This window comes from Euprymna scolopes, chromosome 36 (genome assembly GCF_053919585.1).
Source record: "Euprymna scolopes isolate OS-2025 chromosome 36, ASM5391958v1, whole genome shotgun sequence".
NCBI classification, from domain to species: Eukaryota; Metazoa; Mollusca; class Cephalopoda; order Sepiida; family Sepiolidae; genus Euprymna; species Euprymna scolopes.
The window spans coordinates 4,899,415-4,917,707 of NC_136517.1; the positions used below are offsets into that span (position 1 = coordinate 4,899,415).

At 32.4% G+C, this 18,293-nt stretch overlaps 1 protein-coding gene across 32 annotated transcripts in view; it reads left to right on the forward strand.

The window, feature by feature from the left end:
* The window catches only part of LOC145260301 (phosphofurin acidic cluster sorting protein 2-like), a 459,714-nt gene that overhangs the window by 331,622 nt on the left and 109,799 nt on the right, over window positions 1-18,293 (forward strand). For all 32 annotated transcript variants that reach the window (XM_080118156.1, XM_080118160.1, XM_080118163.1 and 29 more), the window contains one exon: window positions 2,880-2,939. In XM_080118156.1, coding sequence (XP_079974282.1) covers window positions 2,880-2,939 — 60 coding nt within the window. The remainder of the gene's footprint in view (window positions 1-2,879; window positions 2,940-18,293) is intronic.

The window sequence follows — 18,293 nt, forward strand, 5'->3', positions numbered from 1 at the left end:
TTCAGCAGGCTAGTACACTTAGGGAAGCAGGAAATGGAGGGAATTCTAAAGTCTAGCAGTCTGGGGGAAGATATTATTAAGAAACTAATCTTTCAAAAACTGTAAACATTTGTGTATAAGAAATTTAAAGAAAGGGCAAATATTGTGTTCACTGAACGAAAGAAAACTGAAACTAAAATTTCTTAGCAACGTCGGATAGATACAGCAATTTATAATTTTGTACGTTTCTGCAGTTCTCCTGAATAAAAACCAAGACTATATACGTTTGTATTTGTCTTATCATAGTCTTTCATTGGTCATTTTTTTAGCACGGTTTTTTCATTTGTTCCTTTTTCTGATGGTTATTTGATTTTTTAAAACGTCTCTTGATTTTTAAGATGAGGATTGACTATTCATATTATTTGGATTCTTCAGACTACTGTTCTCATCTTGAGTGTTATTTTCACAACATTTTGATCAACATAACCTCTGATCTTCAGGTACATCTTGTCGACCACTATAATCTGTATGGAATATCAAATGGAACCATTTATTAAACGGGTGGGGATAGCATGCTCTCATTGCATCAGCCATGACTAGGTAAAAGTCCTAAGTAATTTGCAATTCTATTTTGAGTGTTGCCCATGCTGAGGATTGAACTTTCAACCGCTTGAACTTTACAACTGAATTTTACCAAGTACATTATCCGTTATACTATAGATCCTTTTTTTTTTTTTTTTTCATAATTATGAACGTTTGTCTGAGCATCATCATGTCTTTTAATCCATATTTTATATTCTACTGTTGTTGGCAGTTTACGTTTAGTATTATTCGATTAGGCTTGTGTTCAAATGATGAGGAAAAATGATAGATAGAGCTGATTTTTTTTAATAACTCAAAAAAAAAAAAAAAGACACCTCTTCCCTCCTTCAAAAAAGAAAATATATAAAGGTGCTTTTAACAATTAACATTTTCAAAATTTTTAATGTTTGTTGAAATGTATAAAATTTGTTTTATTCAAATACAATTTTCAATAATTCATGTATTTTCTAAGCAAAAAAATATTACTCGTTTATTTATTTTTTTTTTCCTTTTCAGAAGGTGTATTTGGATAAAAGCAATTTTACAAATTTCAACAACGATGCAAAATATTTGACCCCAAAAAGTATTTACAAAAGAAAATGTTAACTCTAAAAAGTATCTTTTTATAAATTTTTTGATAATTTTAAAAGGACAAAGAATAATACATAAACTTGGAGACCTTGAAAATATTCCTTCAATTGGATGGTGGTTCTTTCGTTTGAGGCTCTTACCATCCACTCTACACATAAACACAATTGCATTTTGATTTTCAAATAATAACAAAATGACTTGAGTAATTAACACAAGTTTCTAATTTTAAATATTTTCCGCACAATATACTAACCTATCATGCTACTTTACAAAAAGACAGATTTCTGCCCAATATTAAGGTGTCGTGCACTATATGCAAAACACAAATTTTAACATTGGTTACCATTTATTGGTTATTGAACATTTATTACATTTTACTAACAGAAGTTATTGCAGAATGTTTGGTTGACAAACGTAACATTTTGACATTTTAAGAGTTGGCTAATTTGGCAATGTAATTGAGATAGTATTAACAAATAACCTTTCATTAACGTAGCACAACTTTGGGTAGCAGTGATTTACTCATTAACTGATCCCCACCATGTCTTTAGCGGCCTACCACACGGCTTTTAGCTATTAATATTTATGTGGGACTCACTTTTCATCATTTTGAATGATTGTCAGTGGTTGACATGGCTATACTAGTTGAGACCTCATTGTGCGATATACTTTCTTTATGGAAAAATGTTCCTTGTTACAAAATGTTATCAATCTTTTTAATATATAAAAAAAAAATGAAAATTTTATTACAATAACCATTTACATTTTAATAACATTGAAATGTTGAACCACTGATGTTGTCTGATATAAGGCCAGATGAAACAAAATGTTGTTTTACTAGCAGGAAGTCATGGCATTACTCGGGAATGAATGAAGACTTAGGCTACTCCTGCTCCAGCTACTGAATCCCGTATTACCATTTTTTGTTTTTATATAAAACTTTCAATCCACAAATAAAGTAAAATCTTGTCTTGACTATTTATCCACATCTGATACAAAGACCTTACTACTGTAAAAATCCCAATTACAAAATTAATTTAAAACTATTAAAAGTTGTTTGATCTTGGTATAGGGCTTTTATTTACAATTGCATTCTCAAACAGGCAGTATAGGCATGGTCCACTCTTTCACTATTTGAGAAATGTAAGGTAATTGATTTTTCTTATTGTCATCATTTTGTTTTTCATCAAGCAGAATTGATGTTAAAATATTTGATTTATTATCAACAATTACCATCGGTTTAACATCCATTTTAACTTTATTTCCAAACTGTTTATAGCTAGGTTTTTATTTAATCTTGTTTTCCTCTAAAATTCATCCATTTTAGTTCTTCCCCTGTAAATTGAAGCTGTTATCTCTTATATAGCATCTGCATCTATTAACCGATGCATTCTCATCCATTTTTTTTCAATCTGGCCATTTTGTTTTTTGTAACTTTCTAGAAGAATCTTTACTAATTTTTTTTTTCTTGTTTCAGAAAACTTAATTCAAATTTACTTTGTTTTAAAGATCTACAAATACAATAAACATGAAATGTTGTCCTCAAATTCATATCGAATAAATTTTTTTCCTCTATTGAAAAATACAGCAAATCCTGGAAACTTTGTATAATTGTTGTCATTTTTTGTTTTGTTTTTCTGCATAAACAATTGCATTTATTGCTTTTAGATTTGCTTTCTTTAACGATTTTTATTATATTAAAAAAAAATTTCCTTTTCTTTTTTCAGCAAAGAAATTTTAAACAAAAATTCATTGCCTTATTAAGAAGGTTCAAAGTATCTGAAGAGGTAAGAACCATTTTTTATTGTACGATTCATAGATTCATGTTTTTAAACCCTTTTTCTTCATTATTAAACATTTTCTCCGCCTTCTACAAAATACAACGTATTTGTCTCTGTCTCCAAGACTTCTCATAAAGTTGACTGATTGACATGAAAGTCAATGTGTTATTCACACCATTTTTTTTTTTTTCTGAACTCTTCCACCCTTCCTTCACAACAAGACCAAATGCACATTTACCTTGAAATTACTCTAATTTCTACATATGGTATCTTGTCTCTTTAAGGAATCTATTTAGTTTGTAGAATTGCAGAATTTGTCATGACTCAACACGCATTATCACATGTTTAAAGTAAATTGCTATCAATCCCTGGGCTTTTACTAATTTTTTTTTTTTTTTTGTCCGACACATTTTCAGTCATCTTTAATCCCATTCATGGTCTCGATTTGAGATCTCAGTCAGCACAAAAGTTCAGATCTATCAACCAGTTGTTCAGATGATCCTTCTCTATGGCTGTGGAATCTGACTGATAAGAGTTGCAGATCTCAAAAAGTTAAGTGTTCAATCAATATTGTTTCTGCCAAGAGGAGACTTTGCTGGTTTGGCCACACTGTGTGCTGCAACCCAGGAAAATTTATCTATGGAGCAATAGTTCAAGAACCACTCCATGTTTGACAAAGACACTTGGGAAGCCAGCTGAATATGTGATTACACATCATGCAAGCTGACGCTGAACAGGTCTATGCTGTTCGCAGCTGCCTATCAGTATTTTAGCTGTCGTGTGTAGTCTGCATTTATCCAGGACATTGTGTGTTCTATGGGAGGAGTCAGCTCAACTCATCCTGGGTGAATGCCGCCAAAGTAAAGTTCTACCAAATTCATTTGGACGATGATCAATTCTGCTACTGTATAAATTTAGATTAGCTTGAAATTGACATTTTTGTCTTGTGTGTGTATTTAGGAATTGTTTTGCTACCAAAATCGACTCTGCATTATTTACCTCTGATGCTGATTTTCGATACTTTGAAAAACTCCCATCGTTAATATAGAGCATAAAAATGCTTACCAATTAGTATGTACAAAATGTTTTTGGGTTTCATAAATTTGGCCATTTTGAATTGAAGGATATCATCATGATTAAGAAATTAAATGTCTTTCTTAAAAAAAAAAATGAAATTAAATGATGTTTAGATGAGGATTGGTAATTCATATTCGAAACGTGGTAACAGTAAATGAATCCAAATAATATGAATAATTCGCAATTGTATTTGTCTGCACTGAGGATTGAAATAAAATTACTTAGAACATTCTACTCAGTCATGGCTGACAGAATGAGAGCATGCTACCTTCGTGAATTAAAAGATTCCGTTAGAAGTTCCCTGCAAATTCTCGAGTTTAACACAAAGATACACATGAAGAAGGTAGGAGGTGCATCGATTGAAACGTAAAAATAATACTGAAGATGAGACTGGTGGTTTGAAGAAACCAAATAATACAAATAAAATAAATTGTTAAACGCACAGATTGGACACATCTTTCAGTTCTTGTTTTTTTGTTTTTCTTTGCCATCGTACTTAACAATATGTAAACCTGCTAATAAACTGGAATGTCTTGTGTTCATCTGTTTTTGTCATTTATTTCAACGCATCAGAAAGCATTTCAAATTGATCAGCACTAAAGAAGCCACACGATCATAACGTCCAAAAAGTTTCGCTGGTAGAAAGTGAGAGGATGAGTGGAATGCATACCAAACATTCGTTGTTTTGTTTAAGTCAGTCAAGTGAAACAAAAAGAAAAAATGATGCCAATATCATTTCATAGTTTCACAGCTGTTATTATACTGCAAAACGAAAAACATTTAAAAAAAAAAAGTGTGCAAAGTTTTTCCTAGCTTTTGTGATTGTATTTTGGCAATGAAACTGATGTTATACGACTCATTTTTTTTGTGTGTGTGTGTGTGCAAACATTTATTTCTATACTACTAAATTTCTTGTTACTGTGGAAGCAGATGAATGACAAATATTTGTGCGAAAAGGTGGGGGGGGGAGAGAAAAAAATGTCTATTATGTTACAAGAGTTTTATAAATATTTCAAGATTCTAAATATCAGGTTGTTTACTGGAGATGTTGAACTACACAAATGTAACGAGTTTATCTGAGCTCATTCTATTGAAGTACTTGTAAAATAATAAAAGGGATACCAACATTATGGCGATAGAACAGGGCTGGGGTTTGGTTGATGGTGTGACACCTATTAAATTATAGGGAAAAACTGTTGTTTGATGTACCAGCCCAGATGTGGCAATACTATATGTGTAGATTAATGGTGGTTTTGTAAAAAAAGAAGCTGGTATGTGCGAGAAGTTTTCTAGCCTAATAGATGTAGCCCACTTTAATTTGCAGCAGACTTGGCAGTTTTTCCAATGTATTTATTCTAATTGATGTTACTAGCGAACGAATGCTAGGCCAAACAGTTTCAGTGTTGAATTCATTAATTCATTGGGAAGGCGATGGTAATTGGTGGTTGGTCAGAAATTTTTTTTTTAATGGTTAAAAGAAAAGAACTTTGTCTTGATCGCATCGAATGTCATCATCCATTTCTCATTCGACTACAGAGGGATAATCATTCTTTAAATATTCATTGCCCTATTAGCAAAGCTATGAATTTGACGATTGCAACCCAATATGGAGGGGTAACCCCTCCATCTACTCAAAAACGAGGCTACCTGTTGGCTTAATGGTGACCTGTAATGCTGTAGGACAGGATCCTGGTAGCTAAGCCGTTCTTTCACCTCAATCTTTATGGCTAGACAGGAGATTGAAGAGACATGATCCGATATGCTATATCCAAAATGATTGGATTCAGCATTAAATAACACGAAAAGGGTTGATATGCCATTAAATAAACCAAACATCATGAATAAATATTTAAAGATACAAAGATCTTAAAGCATAAAACCTTTTTCCAAAATGACTGGATTCAGCATTAAATAACCCCAAAATGCTTTAAATCAAAACAACCAAATAAACAAGATCCACAGTTGTTTTAGTTATAGATATAACAAATCTAGCAGCAACCATTTTTTGAACAGCATTTACAGTCAGCATCTGTTTAAGAAATTCCATCTTAATTAAAACCAACTCATGAAAACCAATCTTCTGTTTTTGTTCAGTTAATCTTTAAAAATATTTATTGATCTCAGATTTGATTTCAAATTTAAATTTTGTTCACCTGATTTAATTTTTTGATAATTCTGCCCATAAACTTTTATTTTCATCCGATCAAATTCTTTAGTGCAATTTATTTTTTTGGAAAAAAAAAAAAAAGAATCGATTTAAGAGACAGGTGTAGTTTTCATAAAGCATTGTGTGTATTGTATGAAAAAATTGTCTTGAAGATTCATACATTGCAAGATAAAAGGTAAATATAAATATCAGAACATACAATTGTGTATAGCAAAAAGAACAATAATAAGGCAACAACAAAGATTATAGTGTATTACCTGTTGCATGTGTTTAATCATTTTTATATATTTCTTATTTATACATAAGGTTTTATTAAAAATGACCAGAATTATACCCTATCAATGTACGACTGACTACTCCTGCTGTTTGCGATATAGAAACGTGTAAAGTTGCTTGAATCAGAAGAGCTGAATTAGATATATTAGTCATGCCGAATTTTCTTTGTACATAAGAAGCGTTACTAAAAATGTACGATTATTTGATTTGCTATTAAAGCAACTTCGACACAAACGAACTACTGGGTTTTTCAGCATAAAATATTGTAAAAATTTGTTGTGATATTATTAAACTAAATAATAAAATGAATTTATTCACAAGTTTCAGCCGAGAGGTTATTTTTTTGCAAATATATTTTTAGATTCATATAAATAGTATTTACAAAAAAAAAAATATATATTTTTTTAAATATTCTCTCTTAAGGCAGAAAGTAAATAGATACATAAGTATTTACTTACATAATTAACTTCTTTAAAGACTAAAACAATTACTTTTTTCCCATTCTGTATCGCACTTTTTCATTTTTACGTTTTCTCATTAAAAATCTTTGTAAAAAAATAAACAAGTTTATTTTTTTTACAAAGGCACGACTAATCAAAAAAAAAAAACAAGTTTATTTTTTTGATTAGTCGTGCCTTGATTATACTAAAAGTACACGACTAAAACTTAAACACGATTTTATGCATGTCTAATTAAATCCGAAAAAACTGAGACAATTATTTGGCACACTGTATTGTCATTAAGGGTTTAATTAGTTAAAGCAACTTTGACAGGTTCAAGTTAAATTTAAAAAAACAAAACAAACAAAAAACAAGCAATAGTTGATAATAATACTAACTTAAAAAAATGTTTGCGAAAACTTAAAAATGACTTTTTTTTGCTTTTTTTATGAAATGAATCAGTTGCATTATAATAAGACAAAACTTTATGCATTATTAATTAAAAAGAAAAAACAAACAAAATAATTTTAAAAAAATAAGTTATTCACTTGCCTCCCTACGAGGGCAGTTAGACATTAATGTTTTAACTAGTTCCCCCAAGAGAGGCACACGGGATTGGAAACATTGCCTCAGTCTTTAAGAACTTTTTCTACTTTTTACAACAATTTTCTAATGTTACAAAATTCAAATTTTAAAGATAAAGGTCACTTATAAAATTTAACCCCCCCCCCCCTCAAAAAAACAAAAGAACTCTTGGTTGAAAGTTGTGACTGTGACTTTTTTTTTTTATTTCAATAATAAATAAATAGTTACTTTTTTTTTTTTTTTTTTTTTAACAAGATTTACAAAAAAAGTGACACACTGGGTTGAAATAAGCTTCAGTCCTAAAGGATCTGCCAAAAATAATTGCAATTGCAACTAAAGTCACTATTGTTTATTTTAATAACATTTTTTGTGTTAACAAACTCAGTAGATCGCTTGTGTAAAATGGGAATATTTAATAAAAATCAGGAGTTTAGTAAGTATCTTTTTAGGTATAGACTAAAGATATTTGCCAAAAAATAATCTCTCAAAACTTCTGAGTAAATTCGTTTTATTGTTCATTACAAGATTGTCTTACAATATTTTATGCTGACGGACCCAGTTGATTGCCTACATCGAAGTTGCTTTAATCAACAGCAGCGGCAATTAGTCGTATATTGATTGTGCTTAATTTTTAGTCGTACATTTTTAGTAAAAGCGTTTATACATAGTTGTTTTAATATTTGTAAATAATATCCGTTTTCAAAAAAGATGTTTACTTTTATTTTATTTTTTATTACTGTTTATTCACCCTAAACAAGGCTCCGTGCCACTTGAACATAAGAGGCTACTATTTGGGATGAATTCAACAAGAATACTATGCAGTGAGTTGGGCAGCAACTTCTGGAAAGCGCCATGGAAGTCCTCTTTTGTGAGCATGTCATCACAGCCTCTTTCATCTCAATTGTAACGACAGCCTCCAAGGTTTTCCTTGACTTTAGGGAATAACCAAAAGTCACAGGAAGCAAGATCTGAACTATAAGGAGGGTGAGGAACTGTCTTGATGCTCATCTTGGTCAAATAGTCTGTGGCAAAGATGGAGTTGTAGGCTGACGCATTGTTCTTGTGGAAATGCCACTGACTTGATTTGAAGAGTGCTGGTCTATTCCTGAACTCCTGAAAACCTCAACATAGTATTCTTTGTTGACTGTCAAGTGGGAACCCTATGCGTGAAGATCATTCCCATGCTGTCAAAAAAAGGGATAGGTTTCTGGGTGACTGTGCTGTTTGGCCTTCTTGGGTTTGGGAGAATCGGCATGCTTCCACTAGGAACTCTCTCTTAGTCTCTGGGTCATAGCAGTAGATCCAGCTTTCATCGCAAGTCACCAGAGCATCAAGAACTGCGGTATCTGAATTGATCAGCTCGCCTATCTCTTTATTGTCATGACCACGTCTTTCTTTCTGATCTTTTCTGAGCGCTTGTCGGACAAAAATGCTTAATTCATGGTCCAAAATTCTGAAACATCCTATATATTTCTGTGGCATTTATAAAATTTTATCACATACTTTTTTTCCTAAAGTATCCTCATGCCCAGATTGCATTTTTAAAATTCATCACCTGTGACAATCAGGCTTTAGTAGGGTGTATTCCAATTTCTGCTGTAGTTGTTCATTTGAAGCTGAAGTCATAAAATTTGGTCATTCAGATCATAAGATGTATAGTAATAACATATTGAATTTTCAAGAATTTATGACAATTTTAAATGCTTGTACATAAAATGACTGTAAATTTATTAAAGTCACCTCGTATGTCCCATTCCATTACAGAATGAAGATTGTTCTCGAAAGTTTCAGCTATTGCTTTAGATATGTGTTAATTTGTCTTCTCATGTCTGCTATAGAATGATGTCCTCAGCAAATATACCCATCTCTGAGTCAATTTTATAAGGGAATTCATTTATGAATATCAGGAATAGTAGCGGTACCAATATCGACCCCTGCGGCACACCCACATTTATGTCATGTTATTTTAACCTTCAGCCATCGATGACAACCTTGATTTTTCTCTTGTCTAAGTAGGATTTAATTATATTAATATTTGTCCGGTAATACTGTATGATTTAATTTTCCTGAGAAGACCATTGCACCTTAGATATGTCTAGGACGACTACCTTAACATTCTCTTTCTTATCCAATGCATGTTTTGTTTTTTTTCTACAAGGTAGTCACCACTTATTAAGGCCCGGAAGCCACTTGGGGATAAGGGTTATTGTGTATACAGTAATCAATGGGACAGTATCGTAGTAATTGTTAGTATTGGAGACCTTATAAAGTGTCTTACTCAAGGGGGCGGTTCATCAGGAATTTGTTTACGTTGGACTTGAAGACATCCAAGTTCTAGTCAGGTGGGAAACGGGCAAACTGAAGAGAGTTTCACAGGTGTGCACTTCTAAGAAAGAAGCTTTGTTCATGGAATCTACGTTTTGGTTTTGGCACATATATATATATTAGGCACCGCCAAAACTCGGGGGGGGGGGCAGGTAAGTACTTTTTGACGGACCATCTTTTTAAAAATCTACCAAAAATCAGGTAATTATCCGATCAATACAAAATTTTCAGCGATTATTAAGAGAAGAATAAACTTTATAACAGTGTACTTATTTTTCATAAACGATATTTATATATATATATATTTTTTTTTTTGCTTACAAACCCCCCCTTGTTTTGAGGGGGTACAAATATGTTTAAAATAATCATCTGAAACTGAACACAACATATTGTGTTGTTGTAAGGGACAGAATTATAGATTTAAAAAAAAAAAAAAAAAAAAAATTGTTTGCATACCTTATTTTGACGTCTGAATATCAGAACTTCGATTGTGTTTAATTATTCCGCTTTTAAGTTTTGAAGTGTGAAATTCGGTGAATATGTTAAGTAAAATAATTAATTTAAGTTAAGCAAAAAAAAAAAAAATTTAATATTTATACGAAAAAAGCCATTTTAAAATCTTTGATAAATAAATTAATTTTTTTTTAGCGTGCCAATCGATACAAAAAAAAAAAATCGATAAATATTGTGCCCTTTGTGTTGAAAATAGCATCATTTTTTCGATCCCGTTTGAAAACGTTTGCCACCTTTCGACTATGGTGGACCAAACACGCTGAAATAATTTTTTTTTATTCTGCTTTAAATTAAAACCAAACTCATACAAATGGTCACCCATCTGGTACTGGCCAGCCTCAGCGTTAATAATACATTGAAATTTTCGTCACTGAAAAATAATTTTTTTTTGGCCTGTTTGGTCTTCCATAGTTTGCTTTTTATCAACTACAAACGTAAACATTGTCGATCTAGACTCTAGATCGACGCGAAGTAACTGGTTGCCTATATGAATAAGTGGAATTATTTGAAATCCAGGTACTTATATAATATTTTTGCATATTCTCATAGAAAATCATCCTAAATCTTAGTTAGACAACAAATAAATAAATTAATTATTTCAAAAACCTTCTTTTTTTTTTTTAAATATTTATGTACGTTTTTTGTGCAAGACAAAAAATGTCAATTGTTAACTTTTTGGGAAAATTAAACATTTAAAATTTAATTAAAAATAGAAGAAAAAGTTTTACATTATTCTGTTTTCTATATGATAAAATTCAGGGTTTTATCTTTCTGGAAAAAAAAAGTTACTCAGAAATAATGGATTTTAATAAATGTAATTTCGTTTTAAAAACAACAATAACAACTTGATTTTTCGGCCATTTTTGGCGGTGCCTTATATATATATATATATATATATATATATATATATATATATATATTAAGTAATGTGATTTACAATTTAAAAATTTTAAAAAAATTTTTTGAATTTAAAAATCAAATTTTAATTAAATTAAAAATCAGTTTCATAAGAAGGAACAACAACAAAGTCAATTATCTGTACGATCGTTTCGGAAATCCGTGCTTTTTATTTGTGGTATACATGAAGTTATGTAGAACAATTATATATAGTTTTTTTGGTAAGCACGGTCTCCTCATCAGCAAATTTAGGAGGATTTTTATTGAATTCAAAAGACACCATAAATAAACCTAGCATTAAAAGTAAGGCAGATGAATCTGAAAAAATTGAAATAAAAGGTTTGGATTTAAAATTTATAAGAAAATTAATATAGGTTAGAGATAGAAATGAGTAGAAAAAATATATATTTTTGAATTTACATAATAAATTTGATTTAAAAATATATAGAGATAGTTACCTTTTAGTTTTTCTTTTTTTGAAATCAGGAACTGTGTTTAAAGTAGTCATTTAGATGTTTGCTATAGCTTTTTATTTTATTGAATGATGAATTTTAAAAGGGTGACTGATTTTTAATTTAATTAAAATTTGATTTTTAAATTTAAAAAATTTTTTTTTAATTTTTAAATTGTAAATCACATTACTTAATATTGAATTAGCTCTAGGACATTTAACTATCGAGCTTATTATATATCTAAATTACAACGAGCATTTCCTGTATTTTAATTAAACTAGTAATTTCACTGTTACATTAAAATACACTTAGCTCTTTAGACTATTATTCTAATCTCCTTTAAATTATATATATATATATATATATATATATATACATATATATATATATATATATATATATATATACATATACATACATACATTCAGAGATTAATTAGGATATCTACAGTAGAACAAGCTTGTCTAAATCCATACTGTTGATCAGAAAAAAGTTTATTATCTATGAGATGGCCGACCAGTACTTGATTGATTAAGGACTCAGATTTTTGTGAAGAGAGGAAGGAGTCTAATGGGCAATAATTGAGTCGGTCAGTTCTTTAGGCAGAATTCTTGAAAACTGCTACCACAAAAGCAATTTTTCAGCAGGCATTAAAGCAAGATTCAGTAAGATTTTTGTTGATGAGTTCGGAGAGAACTGGAGCAACCTTGATGGAGCATTATTTTTTTTTTTTTTTTTTTAGTAGAATAGCAGGGATAAGATCAAACCCACACTTATGAATAAGATCCAAAATACAGCAGTAATTTTCTTTTTCTATTTTTGTAATATTTGTTTACAAAATAAATTATTTCCAAATTTTAATAAAATCACAAAAAATCCTTTATTGATATTTAAAATGCAGTTATAATGAGTACACATCTTTTGTTTCTTTTTTGCAACATGGATCTAATATTTGTAATAACCTTGAATAAGGACTCTTTTTTTCCATTTCGTTTTTTTCTTAAGCCCAAACTGAAGAAAAGCATTTGGTGAGCTGGATTGGGTCAATAGGTCAGTTTGATGACCACTGACATGTATATATAGATTCTTGAATTAGTATTTTCTTCCTTTTTTTTTTCTTTTGTTTTTTTATAAATAAGGAAAAGATAATGCTGATATTAAACCAAATTTGTAGGTGAGCAAGTTCACTGTCTAAATATGCACCTGCATTTCCACTTGTCTAAGCCGAGCAGCTGCTAACCTACTTTGAAAAGCATTCTCTTGAAATATAAATTGGGAGAGAATGTTTTTGAGAAAAAGAAAACTACTTGCCGCTAGACATAACCAGTTGACAACATTGTTTGAAAAGACTACAAAGATAAGAATTAAATGTACAAATATTGATATGTTCAAAATGGCTGAGAGAATCATCGCAATCCATTTAAACATCGGAATGTTTTAACAAGAAATAACATAAAATGATTAAAAAATTTTTATTTTTTTACATTTTACCCCAAACAAGGCACATTGCCACTTTGTTGTAGGGGGCTACTATCCGGGACATAGGCATCAGTGTGTAGGGAGTTGGGCAGCAAGCTGTCAGTTCACATTACACTTGAACTTCTGCATGTCAGTTCAGTTGGGGAAGCAGTGACCCGGAAGGGAATTCCAAAGTCTAGCTGTCCTGGGGAAGAAACTACTGAAGTAGAAGGCTTTCTTACATCTAGGGATCTCTGTGTAGGGGTGGGATTTAGCTGTTTGTTGGGGGTATTTACGTTGAGGGGGCGCAAGTGCTTGCAGTTCGTCAGAGCATTCACCGTTAAAGTACTTGTAGAACAGGCAGAGGGATTTAACGTTTCGTCGATGGGACAGAGGCTGAAGTTTAGATGACAGTTCAGGACCTATCAGATTGGCGACTCTCTTTTGAACCTTATCTAGAAGCAAGAGACTAGTGACAGATGCACCAGCCCAAATATGACAACAGTACTCCATACATGGGCGAATGGTGGCCTTATAGAGGTATAGGATACTTTCGGGCATTAGTAGCTTTCTAGCACGGTAGAGAGAACCTACCTTCTTCGCAGCGGTCATGGCAATACTCTCAATGTAATTGTTTCAACTCGTGTTTCCTGTGAGCGTTAGGCCAAGGAGTTTGAAAAATGTACTTTCAGATAGTCATTGGCCATTGCTATTGGTGGTAGAGAAAGTTTCTTGTAATTATTGAAGGAGATGAGTTTAGTCTTGGCAGCATTGAATGTGACCATCTATTTATGTCCCCGTTCCACTACAGATCGGAGGTCATCCTCTAGTGTTTCTGCCATTTCTCTAGATATGTGTTCATTTGTTTTCCTGTCGTGTCTGTTATAGAGCGTGGTATCGTCAGCATATATACCCAGCTCACAAACAATTTTGTCAGGGAGGTCATTTATGAATATTAGGAATAATAGAAGCAGTATTCCAGCAGGCAGGAAAGCAAGATTCATTAAGGCATTTGTTGTAAAGTTTGGAGAGAACTGGAGCTACTTCAGCGGAGCACTTTTTTAATAGCACAGCCGGGATGAGATCAGGTCCACATGCTTTTGCAGTGTCAAGATTTCTTATGATAGCATGCACCTGAGAAGGGGAGATTTTCAGATTGTCTAGTGTGGCGTCTGTCCGCAAAGGAAAGTCAGGAAGAGGGTGGTTTGCAGGGTCAAGTGTGGAGTTGGAGGCAAACCGACTGGCAAGCATATTAGCCTTCTCAGTTGCCGAGCAAAAAACCTCATGATTGTTGGATAATGGGGGAATAGTTGATTGCCCATTATTTACTACACTGTTGTAGACTTTCCAGAAGTCACGGGTTCCTAATTTCTGTGATTCGATGCATTTTTTTAGTGGTTTCAGTAAATTCTCTCTTAGTTGTCGCTATTTCTTTCTTACAATTACTTCTGGCTTCTATATACTTCTGCCTGTTTAAACTGGACTTATGTCGGTTAAATCTGCTGTACACATGCTGCCTTTACACTATTGCTGCTGCACAAGTAGAAGTAAACCATTGGGGAGAGTGGGGCTTGCTATAAAATTTGTGCAGGGAACATGTGCTTCAATTGCCGTTTTGAACCATTCAGTGGTCTCATTAGCGCAATGTTCAGCAGGAAGTGAAAAGATATTTTGCCATGGAGCATCCCTGATGAGGTCCCTGATGGCTTCCCAGTCAGCCTTTTTATAATATTTCGTTGTTTTGAGCAGTGACTCTTCAGTTTGGGCTCTAGAGTTTAGGGCTATTTCAACCATTATAACTGCATGATCGGCGTTCCCAAGTGAGCTGTGGGCATTAGTTACAATCATCGGGAATTGTGGTCAGAAACAGATTTAGAAGTGAAGCGTGTTGTTCATGCTGGTGGGAAACGGGTTGGAAACGTAACCATCTGTGATAGGGAATGAGATATAGAGAAGTTATGTGTTGTGGTACCAGCTGCGTCTGTGTGAGTAGAAAATCCAAGCCAGTTGCTGTAGTGGACATTGAAGTCACCAAATACATACACTTATGCGCTAGTGTCGAGGGAAAGTGCTGTATCTATACTGTCAGAGACTTTGTTTATTAGTGTACAGTCCTGGGTCGAGGGAGAGCAGTAGAGAAAATAAAAGTAGCTAATGTTATGTTGCATGTTAAGTCACATAAATCTTTATAATGTCATGAATGAAAATTTTAATTGACTTCGTTTTATGCACACGTTCCATTTTGTCAGTGATGTTAAGTCAGTGAAAGTTTGTGTTGCTTTCTCTAACTGTCAAATTGTACTTTCAAGTTGCCTTTCAGAAAAAAACATTTCTATAGGAAATATTTCTTGCTCTTATGGCTTGTCAGATTAACTGGTCTTCAACGTACAGGTCTATGCATGGTTCAACAAGTGAATGGTGGTTTATGTCCAGTTGCACAATAACTTCAGTCACGTGTGGGTTTCATGATTAAAAAATTTATTGCATAAAAAATTCTAGTGGTAAAGGGTTAACGTAAGATTTTCAGATCCAAAGAGAGTAGAAAATGGATGTTGCGTTTACTTTCAACAACTTCATAACTTTCCCTTATTTTGTCGTTTAGCCCTTATATTCCATTAGAAATGTTTCTGCCAAAAAGGAGGAATGATTGCTGTTTTCTGAATCAGAATCTATCCATTATCTTGTTAGCTAGTTTTCGACATAAGTAGTATATATGTATAAAAAAACAAAAACGGTTCGCTTCACTCGTGACAGACTATGGATACCCATTGTAAGGGTGCCTGCGCATGAAATTTTTGTGGCAAGAGTTGCACAGTCTCCAACCACACTTCTTGACATTGTTTCATTTCAGTGACAAGTAGAAATTTAGGGTGATTGGAAACGATGCTGAGGCGCACACCATAATCACCATGACACACTGGTTCTCGTCAGATCACCAAAGTTAAGCAACAATAAATCTATCCAATACCAGATGGGTGATCATTTGGGAGTACTATGTGTTCCATATATATATTATATATATATAGAGAGAGAGAGAGAGAGCGTAGTATATATATATTTAATATATTATTATATAACTAGCAGGACCCAGTAACTGGCGTTGCTCGGTGTTAGTATCCCCTCCCTACATATAAAGTTTTTAACTTTGTTGTTGTAGCCCAACCAGCAACCTCCTCACGTTAAGAACGGCTTTCAAAATGGACACCTCCCTATATTAAGAATGACTTTTGGAATAAACACCCTTTTTTGTGAGTGAGAGAGTGGTTGGTCATTTTATGTATTTTTGACATTTCACAGCAAAATATTTAGGTTTGTGATGTATTTGCGTTGAAACATAATTAAAGTTTCTAAATTACACTCTGGTATCTTTCATATATATATATATATATATATATATATATATATATATATATAAAAGTAAACTACAATTGTATTTTGGTTTGTGACCTACTGGGTTTATAAATAGAAGCAAAATATTTAATAGGGGTTGAGTGGAGTTTTTTGTTGGACAGCTTAGAACGAGAATGAATGGCAGAAGATAATATCAAATACACGAGGATTTGTTGCAAGTTGAGAGAAGAAAGGAAACAAAACTTTTGTGCGTTGTATCGACATGAAGGCGGTTTAACATTGGCATTTTTTTTTTGTGCCTTTTCCATTTTATATTTCTAAGCAAAAATAATTTCTATTTTTCTGAGGAGTATACACATGAAAAGATTTGATGGTGACATCATAATTGATTGTTTTTATTTGTTCTTTTATTTTTGAAATTTTTGTTGGGGTAATGATTGAGTTGACATAAAATAATGAAAAATTGCTCAATATTCTTGGTACAGCAGGTGTGGCGAACCCATGTCGACCCTGGTAATGCTGGGTATCCATGCTAGTATAAATATATAAATGAATACAATTTATTAATACGGGAATTAAGTAATTTCTCTCACAATTTTCGGATTTTGTAATGATGCTCATATGCATTTATTTTCTTTTAAAAATGATAAGTGTTCTTTCTTTTGATGAGTTAAGGGAAAATGAATTGATCAATTGATATGATAATTAAATGAATGATTTTGCGCTACAAAACAAGTGCTATCAAGAATTGTGCATGTCAAACATACTCAAAAGAATCAATAGTAAAATGCTCAACATCTTTAAATTTGGAATATAGATTTCTGTCATTTATTTGTTATATGCTCTGTATGTAATTACATTGAGCTTTATAAATTGAAGGATTGGTATAAATACAAGGTGAAATATAATTGAAGAAACATTTCCACGTAAATATATTATGTGTTACCATTCCAAAACCAGAACACGTATTTCATTCACACTTTTTCGTCATTTTTTATCAGATCTAAACTTTATGTACATTTTTAGGGAAGAAAATTTAAATGATCCTGAACTTCTAAATAACCCCCCACACACACACACACACAACCTAAGTTTTTAGTTTGAGATGTGTTCTACATGCAGAGTATGTAGAAAAAAAAAAAACTGCACATTAGTTGATGGCCAAGGGACCTCCAGAACAATGAAGCGTTTACCTTTGCAAAAGGTATGCATGTTTGTCGTGTTTGCACTAGAAACATTGGCAGATAAAATCTCCAAATTTCTTCAGGTTCATCTTTTTTAATTTGAGAATATTCATATCAAACTGGAATTTTTACAGAATTATCAAGTTTGACCAAAAAACTCCTGAGTTTTTAAAGATGCACGCGAAAAGTTCTCTAGTTATAATAACTGAAACATTGTGAATATGCTAGTTATAAAAATCTCCAAAGAAGTTACAAAAAGTTTGACTGGTTTGAATAGTGTTTCTATGGGTAGAGTATGTGGGAAAGAATGTACTTTATTGGAAACTCTAACATCACATGAGGGTTGAGTAGAACAATTAAGGAGTTCTCTTTGCAAGAAGTCTGCATGCTTGTCATATTTGCAACAGAAGTAGTAGTGAGACATATTCACTCCATTCTCTTGGCAGTACTTCGCAAACGAAGATTCTATGAAAGGGCTTTTCCATGTCGACTGCAGGCACGCTTGTGGCTGACCAGCCCGATGCAGGACAAGCATGTTTGGCCACAGCGGCTGCAGTCAAAAGTCATGTCGGGTGTGGCTGCTGAGGCTTCCCGAATCTTTCTCCTACAGTGCTTCTCCTTCAGATTCTCTGTGC